The sequence below is a fragment of the Perca fluviatilis genome, chromosome 21 (genome assembly GCF_010015445.1).
Source record: "Perca fluviatilis chromosome 21, GENO_Pfluv_1.0, whole genome shotgun sequence".
In the NCBI taxonomy this organism is placed as follows: domain Eukaryota; kingdom Metazoa; phylum Chordata; class Actinopteri; order Perciformes; family Percidae; genus Perca; species Perca fluviatilis.
In genome coordinates, this window is record NC_053132.1 from 19,495,107 (window position 1) to 19,514,767 (window position 19,661).

Here is a 19,661-nt window from a genome sequence, read left to right on the forward strand (position 1 = left end):
ACTCTTTTTTTCTCAGAGGTTGAAGTTTGAGATAGCAGAGGTCATGACGGAGATCGAGCAGCTGACGTGTGTAGGGGAAAGGTGAGTAACTGAAGACGAAATGCTGTTTCTGCAGATGAGGTTTACATCTCTAATATATCAGTAACAGAGTATTTATTAAGTATTGTCAAGCACGCTGTGTAATGTGTAAATTCAACTTATTGAGACAAAAACAGAACTATTTTATATATTTTATATATTTTATATATTTTATATTTTTATATTTTTATATTTTTATATATTTATAAGCATCGTAGAGGTAGAATGTAGGCAAGCTGTTGTATTGTACAGGTGTACATTATAAAGTCATTTAACTAGAAACATTTTGATACCAGGGCCAAAGCAATACCAGGCTTTACAATGTTCTGCTAATTTGGATATTTTCACATATTATTTAAACATTTAGTTATAGATATTATCTGTGTTTTTTTATCATTCTTTTAAAGGCAGTACTCTGCACTAAAGTTTCTCTACATGATAGTCTAAAAGCTGTTTCAGAGCCTTCTGCACACTGGCAGCAATACATGTTTATAATGGATCTAAAAAATATTACCAGCCTTTAAATAAACAACCATGAGAATAATATGTAGAATGCAAACTGCTCCTCAAGTCACTAAAACTCCCAGAAAAAAAAAGAACATGACCTCTGCCACCTATACAGCCCTAAATAACGCTCTTTTTTTTTTTTTTTTTTGACCTTCAGTCGTTAATAGCCAGCACCAGAGTAATAGCTCTTAGTTGACTCATTGCCTCTATCTTAGCTGAGTTTGGGATTTGCATGTTAGCTCAGAGATGTCAAAGTCAGTTGCATTACAAAGGTGTAGGCTGACATAGCTGGGAAGGATCTGACTTTATATGGTAGCAATATTAGGTTGCCATATCAACCTGGTTGTTTGTATAGATCATATATTGACTTATTGACTAGACAGTGTATGTTTTCTAACCAACAGCTGCATAAAACAAATAACAGTCAACGTACAACACGTATCTCTGTGCACATGTTTATTCTTAGGCAAAAGCATGCACATATAATGGATAGAACAGATGTGTCAGGAAATGATATTCCCAGTTGCGACTATAAATAAAGTATGTTGTTGTGTTGGACATTCAGGTACTTGTTTACAGTGTAACTAACCCTAATTAAATCTCTATATTTTTGCTTCTGTTTTGCAGTAAAACATCCCAGAGAAACAAACAGATCGCCATGGGCAGGAAGAAATTCAACATGGATCCAAAGAAGGTACCGTGTGTCCTGTACAGTGACAGCGTCCACTGTCTCTGTAGCCTTGAAGGGAATGATTTTCTTCTGGTGTGTCAACTTCCATCATCCGTCCTCAATTAAGACAAAAAAGCCATCCTTTTGTCTCCTTTTCCTCTCCAGGGAATCCAGTTCCTGCTGGAGAACGACCTCCTCCAGCACACTCCCGAAGACATCGCGCAGTTCCTCTACAAAGGCGAGGGCCTCAACAAGACCGTCATCGGAGACTACTTGGGCGAGCGGTGAGACAGAGCATCTATCAGGCTGCAGGAGAAAGTCCTCCTTATATCAGATTTATGCTCACTCTGTGATTAGAGAAGGGTATTTCAGGCTGGATTTATTGATTAATGAGGGAGAGCATGATTGATTCCCCCCCCCACACACACACACATATAAATCTTTGAGTCAGTGTGGCTGTCTTGTCATAGTCCACCCATGCAATAAAAAAGGGCCATCCAGCTCCTCACATCTCAGGCCAGACTGCTGGATAATGAAGACGAAAGGAAGTCCTGCAGCTAGTGAGATGGATGGTGTTATCTGAGGGTGAGATTAGATAGTTAAACATACTGTATGAGGCGTACAGGAACAAAATACACTGAATCAAAAACCAGGAAAAGGGAGCTGCAAGAGGGAGCACATCAAAGGCTTAGTGTCCCAAATGTATTAGGCACTAAACCAGAGCTTGATTTATCATTCATCTGTTTTTCATTTTAAAATTTCTAATTTGGAAAGGGGTTATTTAAATTCAAATATGTTTTGACTTTAACACAGAAACTCCTGTTGATACTTTATAGTAATCACCATGCTAGTTCTTACATGTCCATTTGGCTCCTCATTATCCTCAGTTGATAAAGCACAAAGCAACGATTCAACCTATAATCATTTAAATGTATTATCAGCCATTACATTTGCTGTTCTAAACACTCACCTTTTTTACATTATAAATTCTCCATTGAACAGGAAGTGATGCATTTTATACTTCTGGTGATTTGTTTTATAGCCTTACACTTTCTCTGGATTTTTGAGGCCATATTTGAGAGTTTAGAAAATCTGATCATGATATATCAACCAATAGTAAGATTTTTTTCCTCCTTTTTTTTACATAACTACATAATATAAATAAACCTTTTTGATAAGAGTCCCTTTAAAGTTTGTATGCACTGCAGAACCTACAGTAGATAATCTAGGAGGTAGTTAGCATGAGTATTGATGAACGACTGTGCCTGGAGAAAATATTTATTTCATTAAGAGAAAATCTAAGGGAAAAAGCTGAAAAAGGAAAAAGGCTGGCTGCACTCTTTGATTGACATGTGATCTTTCAGAGGTGTAGAGCAGAAAGAGCAGCGAGCGATTGGCACTGCAAATGTCACAACAAGAGAGAAAATAAGAATCTCAAACATTTCTAAGGCTGGCAGTATACTTCAATTGTTTTATATACTTTTATAAAATATAACAAATGTTACATACTTTAACCAAATGTTACTGTCTTTTTAAAGAGGGTATAAAGAGATGGACGTAGCAAACATGGTAATAAAGAGAATTTATAAAAGGTTATAAAAGAAAAACCCAATGTAGTTTGTTATGTTATCCGTTTTTTTTAAAGCTCTTCTTTTGCAAAATGTTTAATCTTATAAGGAGGATCCTAAATAAAAGCAGCACTGTGCAGGAAATCACAGTCTGTATTATCTTAGGAGGAGCTGGGGGAAGGGGGGGGGTGTTCTCTGGGGACGCCTCTTGTTGGCAACAGGCTTTATTCATGGAGAAGCATCAAAGAGGCCACCTACCCAGTGGAAATCACACTAAACACAGGCTAAGGGTTTATTCTCAGTAATTATCACTAATTGAGCTTATTCAAGGAGCAGGAACGCACCATTACGTGCTGAGCAGAGAGGGAGATGAGGAGAGGGGAACAGAGAGAGGGACACAGGGAAAGGAAGAAGAAGAAAAATAGCCAGAAGGTGGATAGATAGTGGGAGATGGATGGATGCAGGCTGAGTGGGTCATTGACTCCCATTACGCTACCAGACCTTTGTTATTGTTCCTGTATAATTGAGCTTTGTTAGTCACAGCACACACACACACACACACACACATATATATATATATATATATACACAATTTCAATTTTACAAACAGCAGGCCACATTCAAGTCACTTTGTAATAAATGTACCTATAGCAATAAACTTATATATAACCCTCATAGGACAGGATTCATTTTATTTGGCTGCAGATGCCAGTATAGGGTACAAGAAGAAGAAAATCCCCCAGGTCATCGTCCAAATAATCTAAGACTGTTATTGCAATACAAGTTTGTTGTTTGTTTCCTGTAAGCTGTACTCTTCTAGACCTTTCCACAATTTCTCCCCACAAAAAAAAAACACAAAAGGCCTGAAAATTCCTGGCATCATTTGAACAATACACAGCACAAAGACGATACAGGATCAGGATCATGGCCCCTGATGTACAACAAACATGATCAGAGAAACTGTGGCCGCAGCATGAGAGCAGCTGTTGACTTTTCCTCCAAAAAACCCTCTGATAGCCAAGCAAACTTCTGACTAAAAGAAGCCTTGTGTGGGTTTGGTTTTAGCTGTTTTTCATCAGTCAAACGCACAGTTTCCCCCCCTCAGGGTGCAAAAACACACCACATTGGCCAGCTGTTTAAATTGCTTCCAGACTCCACGCTCAGCGCCCGGTATGAATAAAGGCACAAACATGACAGGAATGCTGAGAAACTGGAATTCAGGTTGAGAAATGCTTATTTTTTTCTTAAATCTTATTTTTTTTCTTCCACCCTGTCTTCTGGGTTCACATTGTGTTCAGAATTATCTTATATTTTCTCTGGATGGTCTTCTTGTTCTTAGAAATAACAAAGTAACGACTTAGAGATATAGAATAATATTGGAAATGTGATTTTTCTCATCTGTATTTCTTCCCCACCAGGGATGACTTCAACATCAAGGTGCTGCAAGCTTTTGTGGAGCTGCACGAGTTTGCAGACCTCAATCTGGTCCAAGCACTACGGTCAGCAGAACGATTAACTCAAATTCTGAGCAGAAAAAAGCTACAACAGCTATGTCATGTGCATCCGGTGGGATTACAGATGAAAACCCCCTCCTCTCCCTCTAATTGTAGGCAGTTCCTGTGGAGTTTCCGTTTGCCAGGTGAAGCCCAGAAGATCGACCGGATGATGGAGGCGTTTGCCTCGCGGTACTGCCAGTGCAACGCTGGAGTCTTCCAGTCGACAGGTCAGACACAAAGCAGGCTACTGTCGTAGACCGTAAACCAGTGGTCCCCCACCTTTTTTGTATGACGTACCCTAGGGCTGGGCGATATGGACCAAAAGTCATATCCCGATATATTTTGGCTGAATATCGATATACGATATATATCCCGATATTTTTTCCGCGAAGTGAGAGCAAATGTTCAGTCAAAGCCCAAATCAAATATGACATGTCACAAGTAGTTTCATAGAAACAGTTGCAAAATCAAATAAATAATAAACCGGTTTCTTCACCTGGTTCATGATTAAATGCTCAGCTGTTCAAATAACAATAAAATGTAAACCTAAATACTGTATAACAGGAGTAACTTTTTTGAAATCAAAGCTCCATAGGCTATTTGTGATTCGTTCCAAAGGTCAATTAAGCTTTTGATATTAATATAATCTACTTTGTTCAAAATGTAATGCCTCATGCCTGTAAGCCTAGGTTATAGTCCCATTCTTCCACTTGATACTGCTTTCACTTAAGTAAACTAAAAGATGAACTATCGACTACAAAACAAAGAAATTTATTATGATCGGTTCACAGATCTGAGTCCAAACGGAAACTTCACCATTCTGAACAAAGAGTTTCTGCTTCAAGGTGAAGTTTAAACAGACTGAAATGTCCAGGCTCATTCCTCCACTATTTATTTCTGTATGTATTTAAGCGTTACATGTAATTTTAACGGGCACTGAGCTCCAGATCCTGCAGCCGCAGACGGTCGCTGCCCCGCTGTAGCTTCTCTCCGTCCGCCTGCCGCCGGCAAACTTAGTGGAACTTTCCGCCGATATCGACATACAGTTCGTCCTGGACTACGTGTAAGATCCTACCGGTCACAACTCTGTCTTTGGCTGGTCCGATCTGGATCACGCGGGACCGGGCGCCGCAGCGAGGCGGTTGTGTTTTTGCCCGGGGAAGAGACGCTGCGGCCCGGCCACGGGGCTCTCCCCTCCCCCCCCCGCCGGAGCTCAGATTGCTGGTCGAGCGGCATATATAATCATAAAACACATTGTCACCTGTTAAATGTTATCCATGCTGTTTGTTCTTCTCATTTCCTCTATCGAACATAATTAAGCAGTACAAAAGTCCGGCATCTTTAGCGTTGATCTGAATGCTTCGGCCCCCTGTTCCAAGATGGCGGCGGGTTTTGACGTATGTTTAGAACCTCACGGCGACATATCTATGGGAGCAAGGATCACATTTGAACTATATCGATATATGCGATATGGTCTAATTCCATATCTCATTTAAAAATATATCGATATATTTGTTTATATCGATATATCGCCCAGCCCTAACGTACCCCCACAGGCCCGTCAGATGAGCTCCAGAGCCCCCTTCACAGACATCACTATTACAACCATTTATTTCATTACTTCTAGCTACAGTAACTATTTATTACTTTTAGCTAACCGTTAAATCAACTACCTTTTAGTTTACTATCTTGTAATTTTAGCCTTTTGTTTAGACTTCTCTGCTTTCTTGCTACTAAGATTTAATTATCTCTGAAAGGTCCCATGGCATTAAAATATCACTTTATGAGGTTTTTAACATTAATGTGAGTTCCCCCAGCCTGCCCATGGTCCCCCAGTGGCTAGAAATGGTGATAGGTGTAAACCGAGCCCTGGGTATCCTGCTCTGCCTTTGAGAAAATTAAAGCTCAGATGGGCCGATCTGGAATCTTCTCCTTATGATGTCATAAGGAGCAAGGTTACCTCCCCTTTCTCTGCTTTGCCCGCCCAGAGAATTTGAGAAAGAGAAAGAGACATCATGGCTTGCAAACGAGCAAAGTGGCAGTTGGTCAAGGCCACACCCCCACCCTCCACCTTGCCCCCCCCCCCCTTCCTCCTCAATAGCTACAGACACAGAAATGGCACATCCTAAGGAAAGCTCATTGTGGGACTGGCTCTAGTGGCTGTAATTTTGCACCAAGGCTGAATTTTGGGAAAGAGACTTCAGATACAGTATTAGGGGACCACTAAGGCCTATATAAAAGAGACTTCAGAAACAGTATTAGGGGACCACTAAGGCGTATATAAAAGCATCAAAAAGTAGCATGTCATAGGACCTTTAGTCACAACAGTGTTCATGTTACAGCAGGCTCAATGCATTTTTTTTTTTTCATTTTTAAGCAAATCGTAACTTCAGTTTTTTTTTTTCAGTGAATTGAGCTAATCTTTCCACGTACCCCTTGGAAACTGCAAAGGAACCCCCTGGGATACATAAGAGCAAAGTGTGAAATCCAATGTGTTGGACAAAGTCAATGCACTGATAAGCAGCCTAGACTAATGTCCCAACATAAGTACTGCCCGGGGGTCTAGGATGGTCTAGTGATGGCCTGTTTTTTTTAATTTTTTTTTTATTTTTTATAAATGCATTTCAATCATTAAGCCATAGTAGAGTTACTGTAACTAAAGCTTACTGAGGATTAACTACAGATCACAGTTCACTGCAGCAAATGAGTTCAGAGTAAACAACCAGCAACAAACAAGAGACATCCATTATTCAGGAAGACTCAACCTGGCTGAGTGATATATAGTCTTGTGATAAACAAAGCCTACAACTACAAAAGTCAGTACATTGTGTAGTATTGTGTGCAAGATTGTTGCCTGTGGTCGCATGGAGGGAATACTCCAAGTTTTGTGAATTCAGTTGATGGATTACCTGCTTCGGTATGGGTTTAGCAAATTCAAATTTTGTGTGGACTTTTTAGAAATATGGGATGTCTTACAGAAAGGGACAATTTAACAATCTCTGCAAAGGCAGGCGTGCATGTTTGTGTATGCGACAGTTGTTGTGGGTACAGAGCAGAACAGCAGCTTAGATCCATGTATGTAGCAGCAACTGAACACTCAGCCCATACAAACCTAAAATGATCAGGGATCTTTAATCACCAATGGAATGAGCCTTCCGTCTCTCTCAGTGCTTCATCGTGCTCATACATTTTTTGATTACCCTGACATTCCTCTTACAGTTAGCAGCACCTCTTGCCCCCCCATTACACACTGTGTGCAAAGCTCCTCTATTTTTTTTTATAGAGAATGTGTGTAAGTGGGTAGACAATAGGCTGCGCAGGACAGCCAGGACTAAAGTGTGTCAGTGAGGAGACAGACAGAGGGGAATGAATGATTCATTTACAGGCAGCCACTGGCCCGTGTGTGTCTGAACATTAACTCACAGTGGAGAGACTAAAACCCTGCTTCCCCCGCTACATTTTATCTCACTTATACCTCTCTCTCCCTCTCTCACACACGCACACACAAAATGATTTTTCTTAAAAAACGTGGCTTCTCGAGTCTAAAAGTGATGCACTAGTAAAATAGTTTTTTTTTTCTGTCTGTCTTTCTCATTCTTACCAGCCACAGAGAAAATTCATTCAAATGAATTACAAAGAAAATCTACATTTAGAAGAATTATGGCTCACATCCTAATCCCCTTTGCTATCTATAATAGCAATAAAAGAAGAAGGCTGTGTGTATGTAAGAAGAAATAGAAATGAACACAAACTATGACCATATGCTGATGATGACATCCTGTTATGTACTGAAACTTGAAAAATGTTACACCACACATGCTCAAAACTATTTGGTTGAATATCTAATGTACAAGGTACGTGTCCACCATAAAAAAAGAAAAACAAAAGGAAAATAAAGACTTGGCTGTAATGATTGGCTATGTATTTTCATGTATTTGATTCCCTTCCTGCTGCTCTCAGATACCTGCTACGTGCTGTCATTTGCTATCATCATGCTGAACACCAGCCTCCATAACCCCAACGTCAGAGACAAGCCCCCTGTGGAGCGCTTTATCTCCATGAACAGAGGCATCAATGAAGGAGGAGATCTGCCCGAGGAGCTTCTCAGGGTGAGGATGTGTGTGTGTGTTTGTGTGTGTGTGTGTGTGTGTGTGTGTGTGTGTGTGTGTGTGTGTGTGTGTGTGTGTGTGTGTGTGTGTGTGTGTGTGTGTGTGTGTGTGTGTGTGTGTGTGTGTGTGTGTGTGTGTGTGCGAATGAGGCATTTCCCTTATTGTTCAGAGTTTTGATTAATAGTTACCCTCCCCATTCTGCAGAACCTTTACGACAGCATCAAAAATGAGCCCTTCAAAATCCCAGAGGATGATGGGAATGATCTGACGCACACATTCTTCAACCCCGACAGAGAAGGCTGGCTCCTAAAGCTCGGTATGTATGTGCATTTAGAGTCACAAAAGTAACCTTGGTTATGTTGATTTGTCATTTGTCAGCAGAGCTTCGAACATCAGTTTGATGAGCAGTGCCCTTTATTTCCCTGGGCATGACTGTTGTTTGTGTGTTAGTTGTTTATGATGGGCTTTCAGGCGGCCATGTTGGAGGTCGACAGCTCTTGGGCAACAATGGTTTTAAAAAGTAGCTTATCTTACTTAGAATTTGTCAATTTCAGCCGAATTAAACATTAAGTCCCTGTTTGTCTTGGGATGCTACATGTTTACTAACAGGAAATGTTTGCTGGTGCTAACGCCATTTTATTTCTGTTCTCATTACCTGTTTTCTGCTGGTGATTCAGCCTGATGTTTTAGCCAGCTGCTTAACATCAGGATGTTAGCATTGTCATTGTGAGCATGTTAGCATGCCAATGTTAACATTTACTGACCACTGTTGCCTAAGTATAGCCTCACAGAGCAGCTAGCATGGCTTTGCATCAACACCAAACTAAAATATGAAGTGAATGTAGGACACGTGTGGACAAACGACATACACAGACGCCTGCTGGCTAATGAGCTAGCTTACAAAGTTATTCATGTTGTTAAGAGAGCTGACTATTTTCAAGAAACGGATGGTTTACTAAAATATGGTAAACTTCTGCCTCACTAGACTTGGGAGGTTCATAGCAACATTGAATTGGATTACAAAAACAAACTTAAGTTAGCTCATGATTTCTGCTCATGTAGCCTCATTTTTGCCCGAAAACTGTCCACCTTTATGATAGTGCTAGATAAGGTTGCTTAGGGATCTGTGACACAACTTCATCTCGTGACCTCTCCTCTTTGTTTGGTCTCGTATTGTCTGTCCTCTCCTTTCTCTCCTCTCACTTAAAGCATGCTCCTTTCGGTGAATACACGTTCAACTTCTCTTTCTCTCTGGCATTGTGATTTCTGTGCTTGTTATATCTTTCAATATCCTTCTTTGTTGTTTTTGTTCCTCACTCCCTTTCTCTAACCTTTCACCCTTTCACCTTTTGTTCTGTACTCTCATTCTGTTCTGTGATGGCTGTTCCTTCTTAAATCTCTGTATTAGGAGGTAGGTAACACTCCTTCGTCCATTTTCCCGGTTCATCACAGAGTGCCCTCACACTGGCATTGGCTGCCATTATCTCCTTAGCACACAGGGCCCCTGAACATGCTAGCCGCCTCATTTAATTGGCTTATTGTATCAAAGCTATTATTGGGCAAATAAGAACAGCATTGTGAGGTGATGGGTTATATATTATTTCTAAGGCAAGGCGAGGTCAGTGATCTCTCTCTGCATGGGGATTGGCTGCATTTCATCTTGTGGCTCTGGAGAAGGCTGGATGACGCAGAGGGCCCGTCTCAGATGGTGCACACACAAAGCACACGTTTATCCCAAGAAGCCTTCGCATTAAAAGATAACTGTTGACATTAAACCACAGTGCCATTTGCCACATCCCATTTATTATTCTGGCTCTTTTTACAGACATGTATCATGATTACCGGATAAAGAAGGAAAAGTCACATGGCCATTAACAAATCATTAGTAATCAGGCAACTAAACTTATTTGGAAGCAAACGTTAAGGTGAACATTACTTTATTTTACTCTGACCTACTACTGTAGTTGCGGTGCATGCAGTTTTGCAATGCAGTTGACAATTATACTAAAGACTAGGGGTGCTTTCACCCTCAACTTAACTTTCATATTGGTCAAGACAACTGATTTAAATTGCACTTGTTTTAATATTTGGTGAAATGCTCTTATTTAGCATTTTTAGCCGAGAGTTAAACAAGAGTTAAAAGATTGATACTGCTCTAATGTCTGTTTGGTAAATATGAAGCTACTGCTGGTAACTGGAAACGGGGGAACGGCTAGCCTTGCTCTGTCCAAAGGTAACAATATGATGTGCTGCTTCCACCTGTTTCCAGTCTTTGTGCTATGCTATTTTATGCTAAGCTAACCAAGCTTCTGGCTGTAATGTTGGCGTGATATTTAGCGTACAGGCATGAGAGTGGTATCAATCTTCTCAGCTGTGTCTTGGCAAGAAAGTGAAAAAAGTGTACTACCTGAAATATCATACTTTTTCTTCCCAGCTGTGGAGTCGCACAATTTTATATGAGAACCCTTAAAACATTAGCAAGTCAACCAAACAACTAAATCACATTCGTCGTAACAAACTGCTTCATGCTTTGGAATTTTTTTCTCAAAGTAAGGCTAACATGCATTGCTCCAACATGAATCATTTTCTGCCTTTTTGTTGTTTCCCTGAAACAAACACCCAGGGGTCAGCTGAACAGTCACCCCATGCTCTGCACCATTAGAGACAGTCCTGCGCGTCATACCGCTCTTGTGTCGCTGTCTACCAGAATGCTCAGCTTTAGTGAATGGGCTGCTTGAGTCTGCTGCTGTGGGAATGCGTACCTACTGCTGCGTGGCTGGTCATGCAATGAAATAAAGGAGACCCTTGCCTATTGTCATTGTCATTCTTCTCCCTCTGTTCCTGTCCTACAGGCGTCAGTACCCCATGCTGCTGCTGCTCCTCTTCCTCTCTTTTTTTCTTTTGCTCTCTATTCTACCAGCCGCACCTGCATCATTTTAGGTCCAATTTTCCCCATTAGTGAATTCCATGCTAATTTTAGATTCATCAGAGGAGTCCCTGCTTAATGAGGGGAACACATTTTGTTTGTTTGGATGAAGAACTCTGCTGGCCTGTCAGGTTATTCAATATGACATATTACTGCACTGCTATGAGGCTGTGAAGCTGTATAAGCTCTCATTACACTACATTATTAACCAGGAGCCTGCTGCTATGCCTGAATCCATCAGCATCCTTTGCGTACAGCATGTCTTAAAATACAGTTATTTATACGTATATTTCAGAAGGCCTACTATCTGCGGAGGGGTCCCAAAACAGCACCTCTGTTGAGTTGACTGATGCAATTACTTTTTCCTGTCCTCCACATTCATTTTGAACTAAGGTGCATGGAACAGGGAGATGTGATGTTAAAGCATTATAACCAGACTTGTCCCTGCCTGGCTTGTCTCAGCAAAGTGTTCAGCATGTAAACTGACAAACATATCATCTAATCAATATTTAGCTTCGATGAAAGACCAGTCAGTGTGCAGTATTCTGGCTGTTCTGCATGTGAGGACTACAGATTCATCCAACAAATAAGCTTTTGAATAAATTAGAGTTGTGGGATTTTTTTTTTAATCCTGTTCAATAATACAAATTATGGAAATTGAGTAATGCAAGACTTGTAAGTCCCTGACAGTTGTGCACAGTTATTTGCACTCCCTCTGCAGAGTGTCCATAAAAAAATAAGTCATTGATAAATCTGCATTAGAAACATGCAAACATGGGAGGTCCTGCACGGAAATCCATAATAAATGTCAGGTTTGAGGATGAAATTAAACATATGGCTAAGTGGGATAAACGGCTCTCCAGCCTGCCATATGGCTGACTGTAGCAGAATAAAACTTATATTTTGTATTTACCCAACAAAAGTACACTATATTTTAAATCCTCATTCTATTTTAATGAGTACAATGCAGCAGATGCATCTGAAAGTAAACATTGCTCATAAATAATATACTATAGATGTTGGATTTTACTCTAGCTAGAGCAGTATAGAGTGAAAATCTGGGTCAAGTTAACATTACATATTGATTACATCAGTAACGGCTGCTTTGTGCTCATTCTGTGAAGTCAGCAAACACGTCATTATGCACATATTGCAGACTTTACATTGACATCTGTCACATTATGTTTTTTGGATCACATAGGTAAATTGCATAACCGATGGTGTAATTAACAACCAAACCAATAATCCCAATTAATCTACTTTAATCTGACGATGGAAGCAGATGGAGAGATTGTGTCTCTTACAAGGTGATATTCCTAATATAATTCCTACATTCAGATGTGTAATTGTATAATACATTTAAAAAAAAAAAAAGCGTTTGACTTCTTGTATTTACACGTAATACAAGATGTACAAATGTAAACCTTCTCTGCTACAATCGTTACATTTTTCTGCCTGTTTTTTTATTATTAAAATATCAGCGGAGACTTCTCTGAGGTCAAGCGCGTTAAATCCATCACTCCCACTGGTCAGACAAGTTGAGTGCACTCGTGCTTTAGTTGTCACGTGTACAGTATGTGGTGTGAACATGTCTGGGTTTCTCCTGGAAGGTTACACTGTGTTGAACAGTTTTCACAAGCCTTGCAGAGCTCTTAGGTATCCATCTCTTGAGACTGGGAGGGGGTGCTGGAGGGAGTATCCATCCTCTGATTGAGCCTAATAATGCAGAGAGCTGATGATCAGAACCAGATGTGGCACGTGGAGCTGAGGTCTCGGGCAGGTTAGCCTCTACATGCACAATCGCTGTCGCCTCTTCAGTTTGAACTCAAATATTTCGTTTTTTTTCTCTCTGCAGGCGGCAGGGTGAAGACGTGGAAGAGGCGGTGGTTCATTCTGACAGACAACTGCCTCTATTACTTTGAATACACAACAGTAAGTTTACACAAATATTTATCTTTTTTGCAGATTGCCAACAGAAAAAAAAGATTGATCAGAGTGGATCTTGAAGGAATAGTTTGACATTACATAAAATTTGCTTTTTTTGCCAAGAGAGATGAGAAAATTGATACCACTCACAGATATGACTAGTATCAATCTTCTCATCATTACACTCTCTGTAAGAAAGCAAATAAACACACACACACACACGTACGTACGTTACAGACGAGGTCTTTGCCTTCCAGCTCTGCTCTTTAACAGATGCAGCCCCTTTGACCTAAATGAACCTCACTCCAGCAATTAACATGAGGCATCATGGGAAACATCTGCAAAGTCTACGGTACACATCTGGCACCGCTAAGCCGCAAGCCAAGTGCCTCCCCCAACCGGCTGCCTGTCACCCCACGCTTCACCCCAACACTCACATCCCCATTTCTGAGTACCCCCTCCCCCTCCGAACACAATCCACCAATCCCTCAGCACACACACTCAAAAAGGCACACACACAGCCAGCTGTGAGCAGCTGTCCCAGGGCATTTCCTCCCCCCTGCTGTGCCCCCTCATTAGTAGGAAGATGACAGGCAGGACACGAGGCTGTTCCTCAAGGTCCCCCCTCACATCTGGCCCCACAGACACAAAAGCAGTCGCTAGAGGATGGAGGATGTAGGGAATGTAGGGAGTGTAGGGTTATATCTCCCATGAGTGCTGTCCCCTACGTGACCGGGATGAATAAAAACTTCAAGTGTGCTTTCATCACCACCTTTTATTTTTACTTTGATGCTGTCAGGCTCAATATAATGTAGAGAGAATAGATAAAATACTTAACTTTGCTGCGGTGGAAACTAAAGGTGCTACATGTAGCATTAAAAAAAATGTCACTGCATCAAATTTGTGACGTTAGTAGTTTATTTTTTTTGAATTTGTAGCTGATGCAAATCATACTTTGAATTTGCTTTGAATAATACATGTGTAATTGTGAGTATGTGGATATTGTCTGGGCTGGATCTTTTCTTCATTATATGTCATTGCGCCCTTATTACACACTGATTTTGTCCATAAGAGACATGTACTGAATGAGTGATATGTTGATGCTGAGTGTTGTCTTTGTATGTGTTTCAAGGATAAAGAGCCACGTGGGATTATTCCTCTGGAGAACCTCAGTATTAAAGAGGTGGACGAGCCCAGAAAACCTGTAAGCAGCAACTCCAGACACTGTCTTGTCCTGCTGAATCTGTCTTTATCTATTTTAAAGGACCTATATAGTAAAAAGTGCGATTTCCATGTCTTTTTTTAAAATTATAAACCAGGTCTAGGTGCTATATAAGTACTGTGAAAGTATATAAAACTGTCTGTATTTAGAAACAGTGCCTTTAAACGAGCCGTCAGGACTTCTGTACAGTTGTGATGTCACAACTATACTATATATAGGTAAAAAGCGACGCTACAGTGCTGTTACAGGCATTCCCTGTAGAGACAGCGATAGCACAGATGCGGAAGATCCAAAAATGCTGACCAATCAGAATAGACTGGGCTTTTTAGGACAAGCGAGACAGGCGCTTAAACTGAGAGTTTCAGACAGAGGGTGAATACAGATTCAGACAGACCGAATGAGAAAAAATAATGTGTTTTTTAATTGGTTGTCTCCCCAGAACTGCTTCGAGCTCTACAACCCCAACCACAAAGGTCAGGTCATCAAGGCCTGCAAGACAGAAGCGGACGGGCGCGTCGTCGAGGGCAACCATGTGGTTTACAGGATATCGGCCCCCACGCCGGAGGAGAAGGAAGAGTGGATCAAATCCATCAAGTAAGAGACGCTGTGTTAGTGTGGATCCATTTACACTGAGAGGGCACTTAGCCAAAGCGCGGCTGCTCTCATGTGGGACTTTCTCACGTTTGACCTTGACTGTGAGAAACCAACACACACACACACACACACACACACACACACTGGTGACTAAATGTGACTGTGTTTCTCACACCTCCACACAGATAACACTCAGAAGTGATTTCTGCTCTGCTGGATAAGCTCACTTCCCGTTGATTAGCGCTCAACAAGCACAGAAAGACACACAAACACACACACACTCACACCTGCTTAGGCACTATGCATTGCTCAGTCTTAGAAGTGTTCTGGCAACACCTGATTTGTCATATCCAAAATGCTGCCTTGTTGTTAAGGAAGGAGAGAGGAGTTGCAGCAGTAAATTGGGCCCAGTGGGTAATTGATCAGCTCTCTGGTTATCATCCACTTAGCTGCAGCTTCACTGGCAAATATGATCAATAAAACAGCAGAAATCATATTACACAATGCTTCCATGCTCTAATGATATTTTAAAAAAGCACTTAGCATTGACATATGTGTATCCACTAAATGAAAGTAATGTTTTTTGTTACTGGAAATCTTGTCCGGGTGAGGCAGCTTCACGTACAGTTAAAGTGATGGGTAAGAGGAGAGAGGTGGTCACTTTACTCTGTTTGGGAGATTCAGTCAATTGACCATCAGATTACATACTTACATACATGCTTGCTCTTGAGGGAATTACTGGAATTGTTGGAATTGTTGGGGCTTTGTAAATTATAGAGTGTGGTCTAGACCTACTCTATCTGTAAAGTGTCTCGAGATAACTTATGTTATGATTTGATACTATAAATAAAATTGAATTGAATTGAATACTGTGTGTACTATACATTTCACACTCCTGTGGCAGGCCTCAGAGCTTTTAGTGCAAAAGCACAAGTGTGATCCAGAAGTGTTTTTTAGTGCAGTTGCACATCATAATGTAAAGTCTTTTCCGGTCACTGCTGAAACAATAAATATCACAAATTAGACTCAGCACGACAGAGCTGTGCTGCCTCAAACACACTCTCACTTGACTCAGCTGCTGGGGCGGCAGACTGTCCTGTGGTCAACACACACACACACACACACACACACACACACACACACACACACACACACACACACACACACACACACACACACACACACACACACACACACAAAAACAACCACCTGACTCATCTACATGACTGGAAATGGCTCTTGTGGTAACTGTTTTGTGAACACACACACACACACACACACACACACACACACACACACACACACACACACACATAACACTGGCCTGCTGCTGGGAAGGCTGCGTGCGGGCTACTCAGCGTTATTCCTATCCTAAGTATATGTTAGTGATGACACCTAGGGTGTGAAGCTTTGATTTTCCTATAGGGAACATGGAAGGGCCGTGGAGCTGTAGTGGAAGTTTCCTTTGCAGCAGGGGAGAAGATACTTTGCCAACACAAAATTAGTTATAAAAAAGTCATAGTATACTATGTTGAAAAAAGTCATAGTATAGTATGTCGATAAAAAAGTCTAGTATGGTATGTCAAAAAAAGTCATGAGCTCAGAGAAACCCAGTAGCCCAATGGGTAGGGTGTGTACCATTAAAGCGCAATCCTAATCACATCTGCCAGGGTTTGATTCCAACCCTGGACACACTGCTGAATCTCTTATAGTTAAAAAAAATCTAATAAAATACCTGAAGAATACCTTTTTGAAAAATGTCATTGTATAATATGTCTATAGAAGTTATAAAAATGTCATGGTATAGTATGTTGAAAAAAGTCATAGTATAGTATGTCGAAAAAAATCATAAAAAAGTCATAGTATGTCGGAAAGAAATATAATTTTAGCATCAAAGAATCAAACTCCCAACCTTGGAACCCCAAACCTGTCTTCTTACAGACTAAGCTATACCAATTGTCATAGTATAGTATGTCGAAAAAAGTCATAATAAAGTCATAGTATAGTATGTAGAAAACAATCATAAAAAGTCATAGTATAGTATGTGGAAGAACGTGATAAAAAAAGTCAAAGTATGTCGAAAAAAGTGCAGAAGAACATGCAAACTCCACACAGAAAGGCCCAGCCCAAACTGGGGATTGAACCAAATGTCAGAGACTGCCATGTCTACTTGCAGCAGATCTTAGCTTCTGATGGGAATCAAACTCCCAACCTTGGACTCCCAAACTTGTCTTCTTACAGACTGAGCTATAACAATTGCCATAGTATGCTATGTCAAAAAAAGCCATAGTATGTCAAAAAAAGTCACCGTATATTATGTTGAAAAAAGTCATAATAAAGTCATAGTATAGTATGTAGAAAACAATCATAAAAGTTACAGTATAGTATGTCAAAAAAGTCATAAAAAGTCATAGTATAGTATGTCGAAAAAAGTCATAGTATAGCATGTTGGAAAGAAATATAATTTTACCTCATGATAGAAATCAAACTCCCAACCTTGGATCCCAAAACCTTTCTTCTTTCAGACTAAGCTATAACAATTGTCATAGTATAGTATGTCAAAAAAAAAGTCATAGTATAGCATGTTGGAAAGAAATATAATTTTACCTCATGATGGAAATCAAGGTGTTAACAAATCACTGTAAGTGTCAGGTAGAATCAAAACAGGTTCCTTTTTTTAGATCCACCACAAAGCCTTATGGGTTTTTAAGTAAGATGCACTGGCTGATAGATGCAAGGCAGTATAAGGTCCAGTTAGTACACTGAGAAATCACTGGACCTCATCCCAGACAATACTGGAATGTTCTAAATACCACAAATTGATCCTGTGTAACAGTGCTTTTCAGTAACAGATGTGCCTGGTAATAAAAATACATATTGTTCATAATGTTGACAGCGACATTGTCAGCGTGCGTAGGATTTCCATGAGCAGTGGAAAACCACAGACCAGTGATCCGCTCTTTCCTCTCCTCTTTCCGCAGAGCAAGCATCAGCAGGGACCCTTTCTATGACATGCTGGCCACCAGGAAGCGGAGGATAGCCAATAAGAAATGATGTCCGTCCACCTTCAACCACGCCTGCCTCGAACACCATGTCTGTGACCAGCAGAGTCCTTGTGTGTGTGTGTGTGTGTGTGTTTCGTCACGAAGGGTCTCCCGGTTGTTCTTTTAGGGCTGGAGGACGAGCAGCAGGCACAGGTGGGAGTTTTTTCGGGACTGAAATGGATCAAGTTTATTTCCGCGTGAAGATTGTCTGCATCCGTTCTTGGCTGATGTGAAGGTTTTTTTACATCCGGCACGGACTCTGAACACTTGCCATGTGCCATTTTGGGTGAGACCTTTATGGGGGAAGAAGGAACTGTGTGCAAATTCTTATTAAGAAATGGCCAATTTAATGAGGGCTACAGCCACGACTGGAATCATGGGATGTCTTTGCACAGTGTGGCTGTGACGAGATTGCCCTCTGCTGGACACATAAGGAATCTAAGGGAGGATTTGAAACATGAATATCCTCCTCACATGGCATTCTTTTCATCTAGACCACCTGATCTGCTTGGCTGTCTGCTGTCTGCCAACAAGACTCCCAGATGCCATTAAACATTTTATTATCTTCTCCTCACATGTCCTTTGACAACTGCCAACAACATTTTGTAGTATCCTGTAACTACAGAAAGCCTCAAGCTTAAAATCAGCTGGTCTGATTGTTAGCCCTCAAGTGACTGTATCTGTATATGCAAACACGCTGATGTATTCTAGAACTAGTCTCATATACTAACATTTACAGTACATGCCCTTATTTCCTCTTTGAAGGCAAAGGAATTGATACGGCTCGAGGAATAATACTTCACGTGTATTGAGTGTAATGACCCCTTTCAAGTGGCCAGTTTTAAAAAGCTATATACATCCTATATTAAATCTGTCAACGGTCATATTATGTATTGAAAATCCACCTCTGTGTTCATTTCTTTTGTATTTATTTTTCTTAAATTTGTTTAACAAAAGAGGCAGTCCCCAATTTACATTATGCATGTATAGAATATATTGTACATACTGTTTTTGTTTCTTTCTTTGTTGTGTTTATGTAGCATGTAAATCATAACGGCCGTAGCCTGTACCCGTTCACCTTTTCTTTTCTTTTTTTTTTAGTTAAACCTCTAACAGTTTACAATAGTGGAAGAGGGACTTTGTGCAGCTCTTTGCAGAGCAGTGAAACTTCCTCACACTGTGTTATTACTGAAGATCAGAGAATACATGTTATATGAAAGAAAAAGTCACTATGCTGAGTTGGACAAGAGAGTATAGGACACAAGCGGGTTCAAAACACCCTTGAAAATGAGATACTGGAATTTTCAAAACTCCGATGCTGACTGGAATCTGAGGACCGTTTTCCCAAACAGAGATCAAACCAACTTGCAGCCTGATCTTTCACTAGTAGATGGGAGCTTCAAACATTAGCTTGATCTTAGTTTGGGAAATCTGCTCCTGAATACTTTGATGAAGGCTTTTTGAATAAAATGACATGCTGATCAGAAAACAAAACGTTCTTGTGTGTGCATGTGAATTCAG

The 19,661-nt window shown here is 40.6% G+C and overlaps 1 protein-coding gene across 2 annotated transcripts in view; it reads left to right on the forward strand.

Annotated features, from left to right (window-relative positions):
- The window catches only part of LOC120550748 (cytohesin-3), a 34,689-nt gene extending 15,055 nt beyond the window's left edge, over positions 1-19,634 (forward strand). For both annotated transcript variants that reach the window (XM_039787532.1, XM_039787533.1), the window contains exons 3-13: positions 17-81; positions 1,213-1,279; positions 1,421-1,539; positions 4,242-4,322; positions 4,434-4,546; positions 8,280-8,428; positions 8,633-8,744; positions 13,210-13,286; positions 14,413-14,484; positions 14,942-15,096; positions 18,078-19,634. In XM_039787532.1, coding sequence (XP_039643466.1) covers positions 17-81; positions 1,213-1,279; positions 1,421-1,539; positions 4,242-4,322; positions 4,434-4,546; positions 8,280-8,428; positions 8,633-8,744; positions 13,210-13,286; positions 14,413-14,484; positions 14,942-15,096; positions 18,078-18,150 — 1,083 coding nt within the window. In that variant the 3' untranslated portion in view covers positions 18,151-19,634. The remainder of the gene's footprint in view (positions 1-16; positions 82-1,212; positions 1,280-1,420; positions 1,540-4,241; positions 4,323-4,433; positions 4,547-8,279; positions 8,429-8,632; positions 8,745-13,209; positions 13,287-14,412; positions 14,485-14,941; positions 15,097-18,077) is intronic.
- Positions 19,635-19,661: the final 27 nt, after the last annotated feature.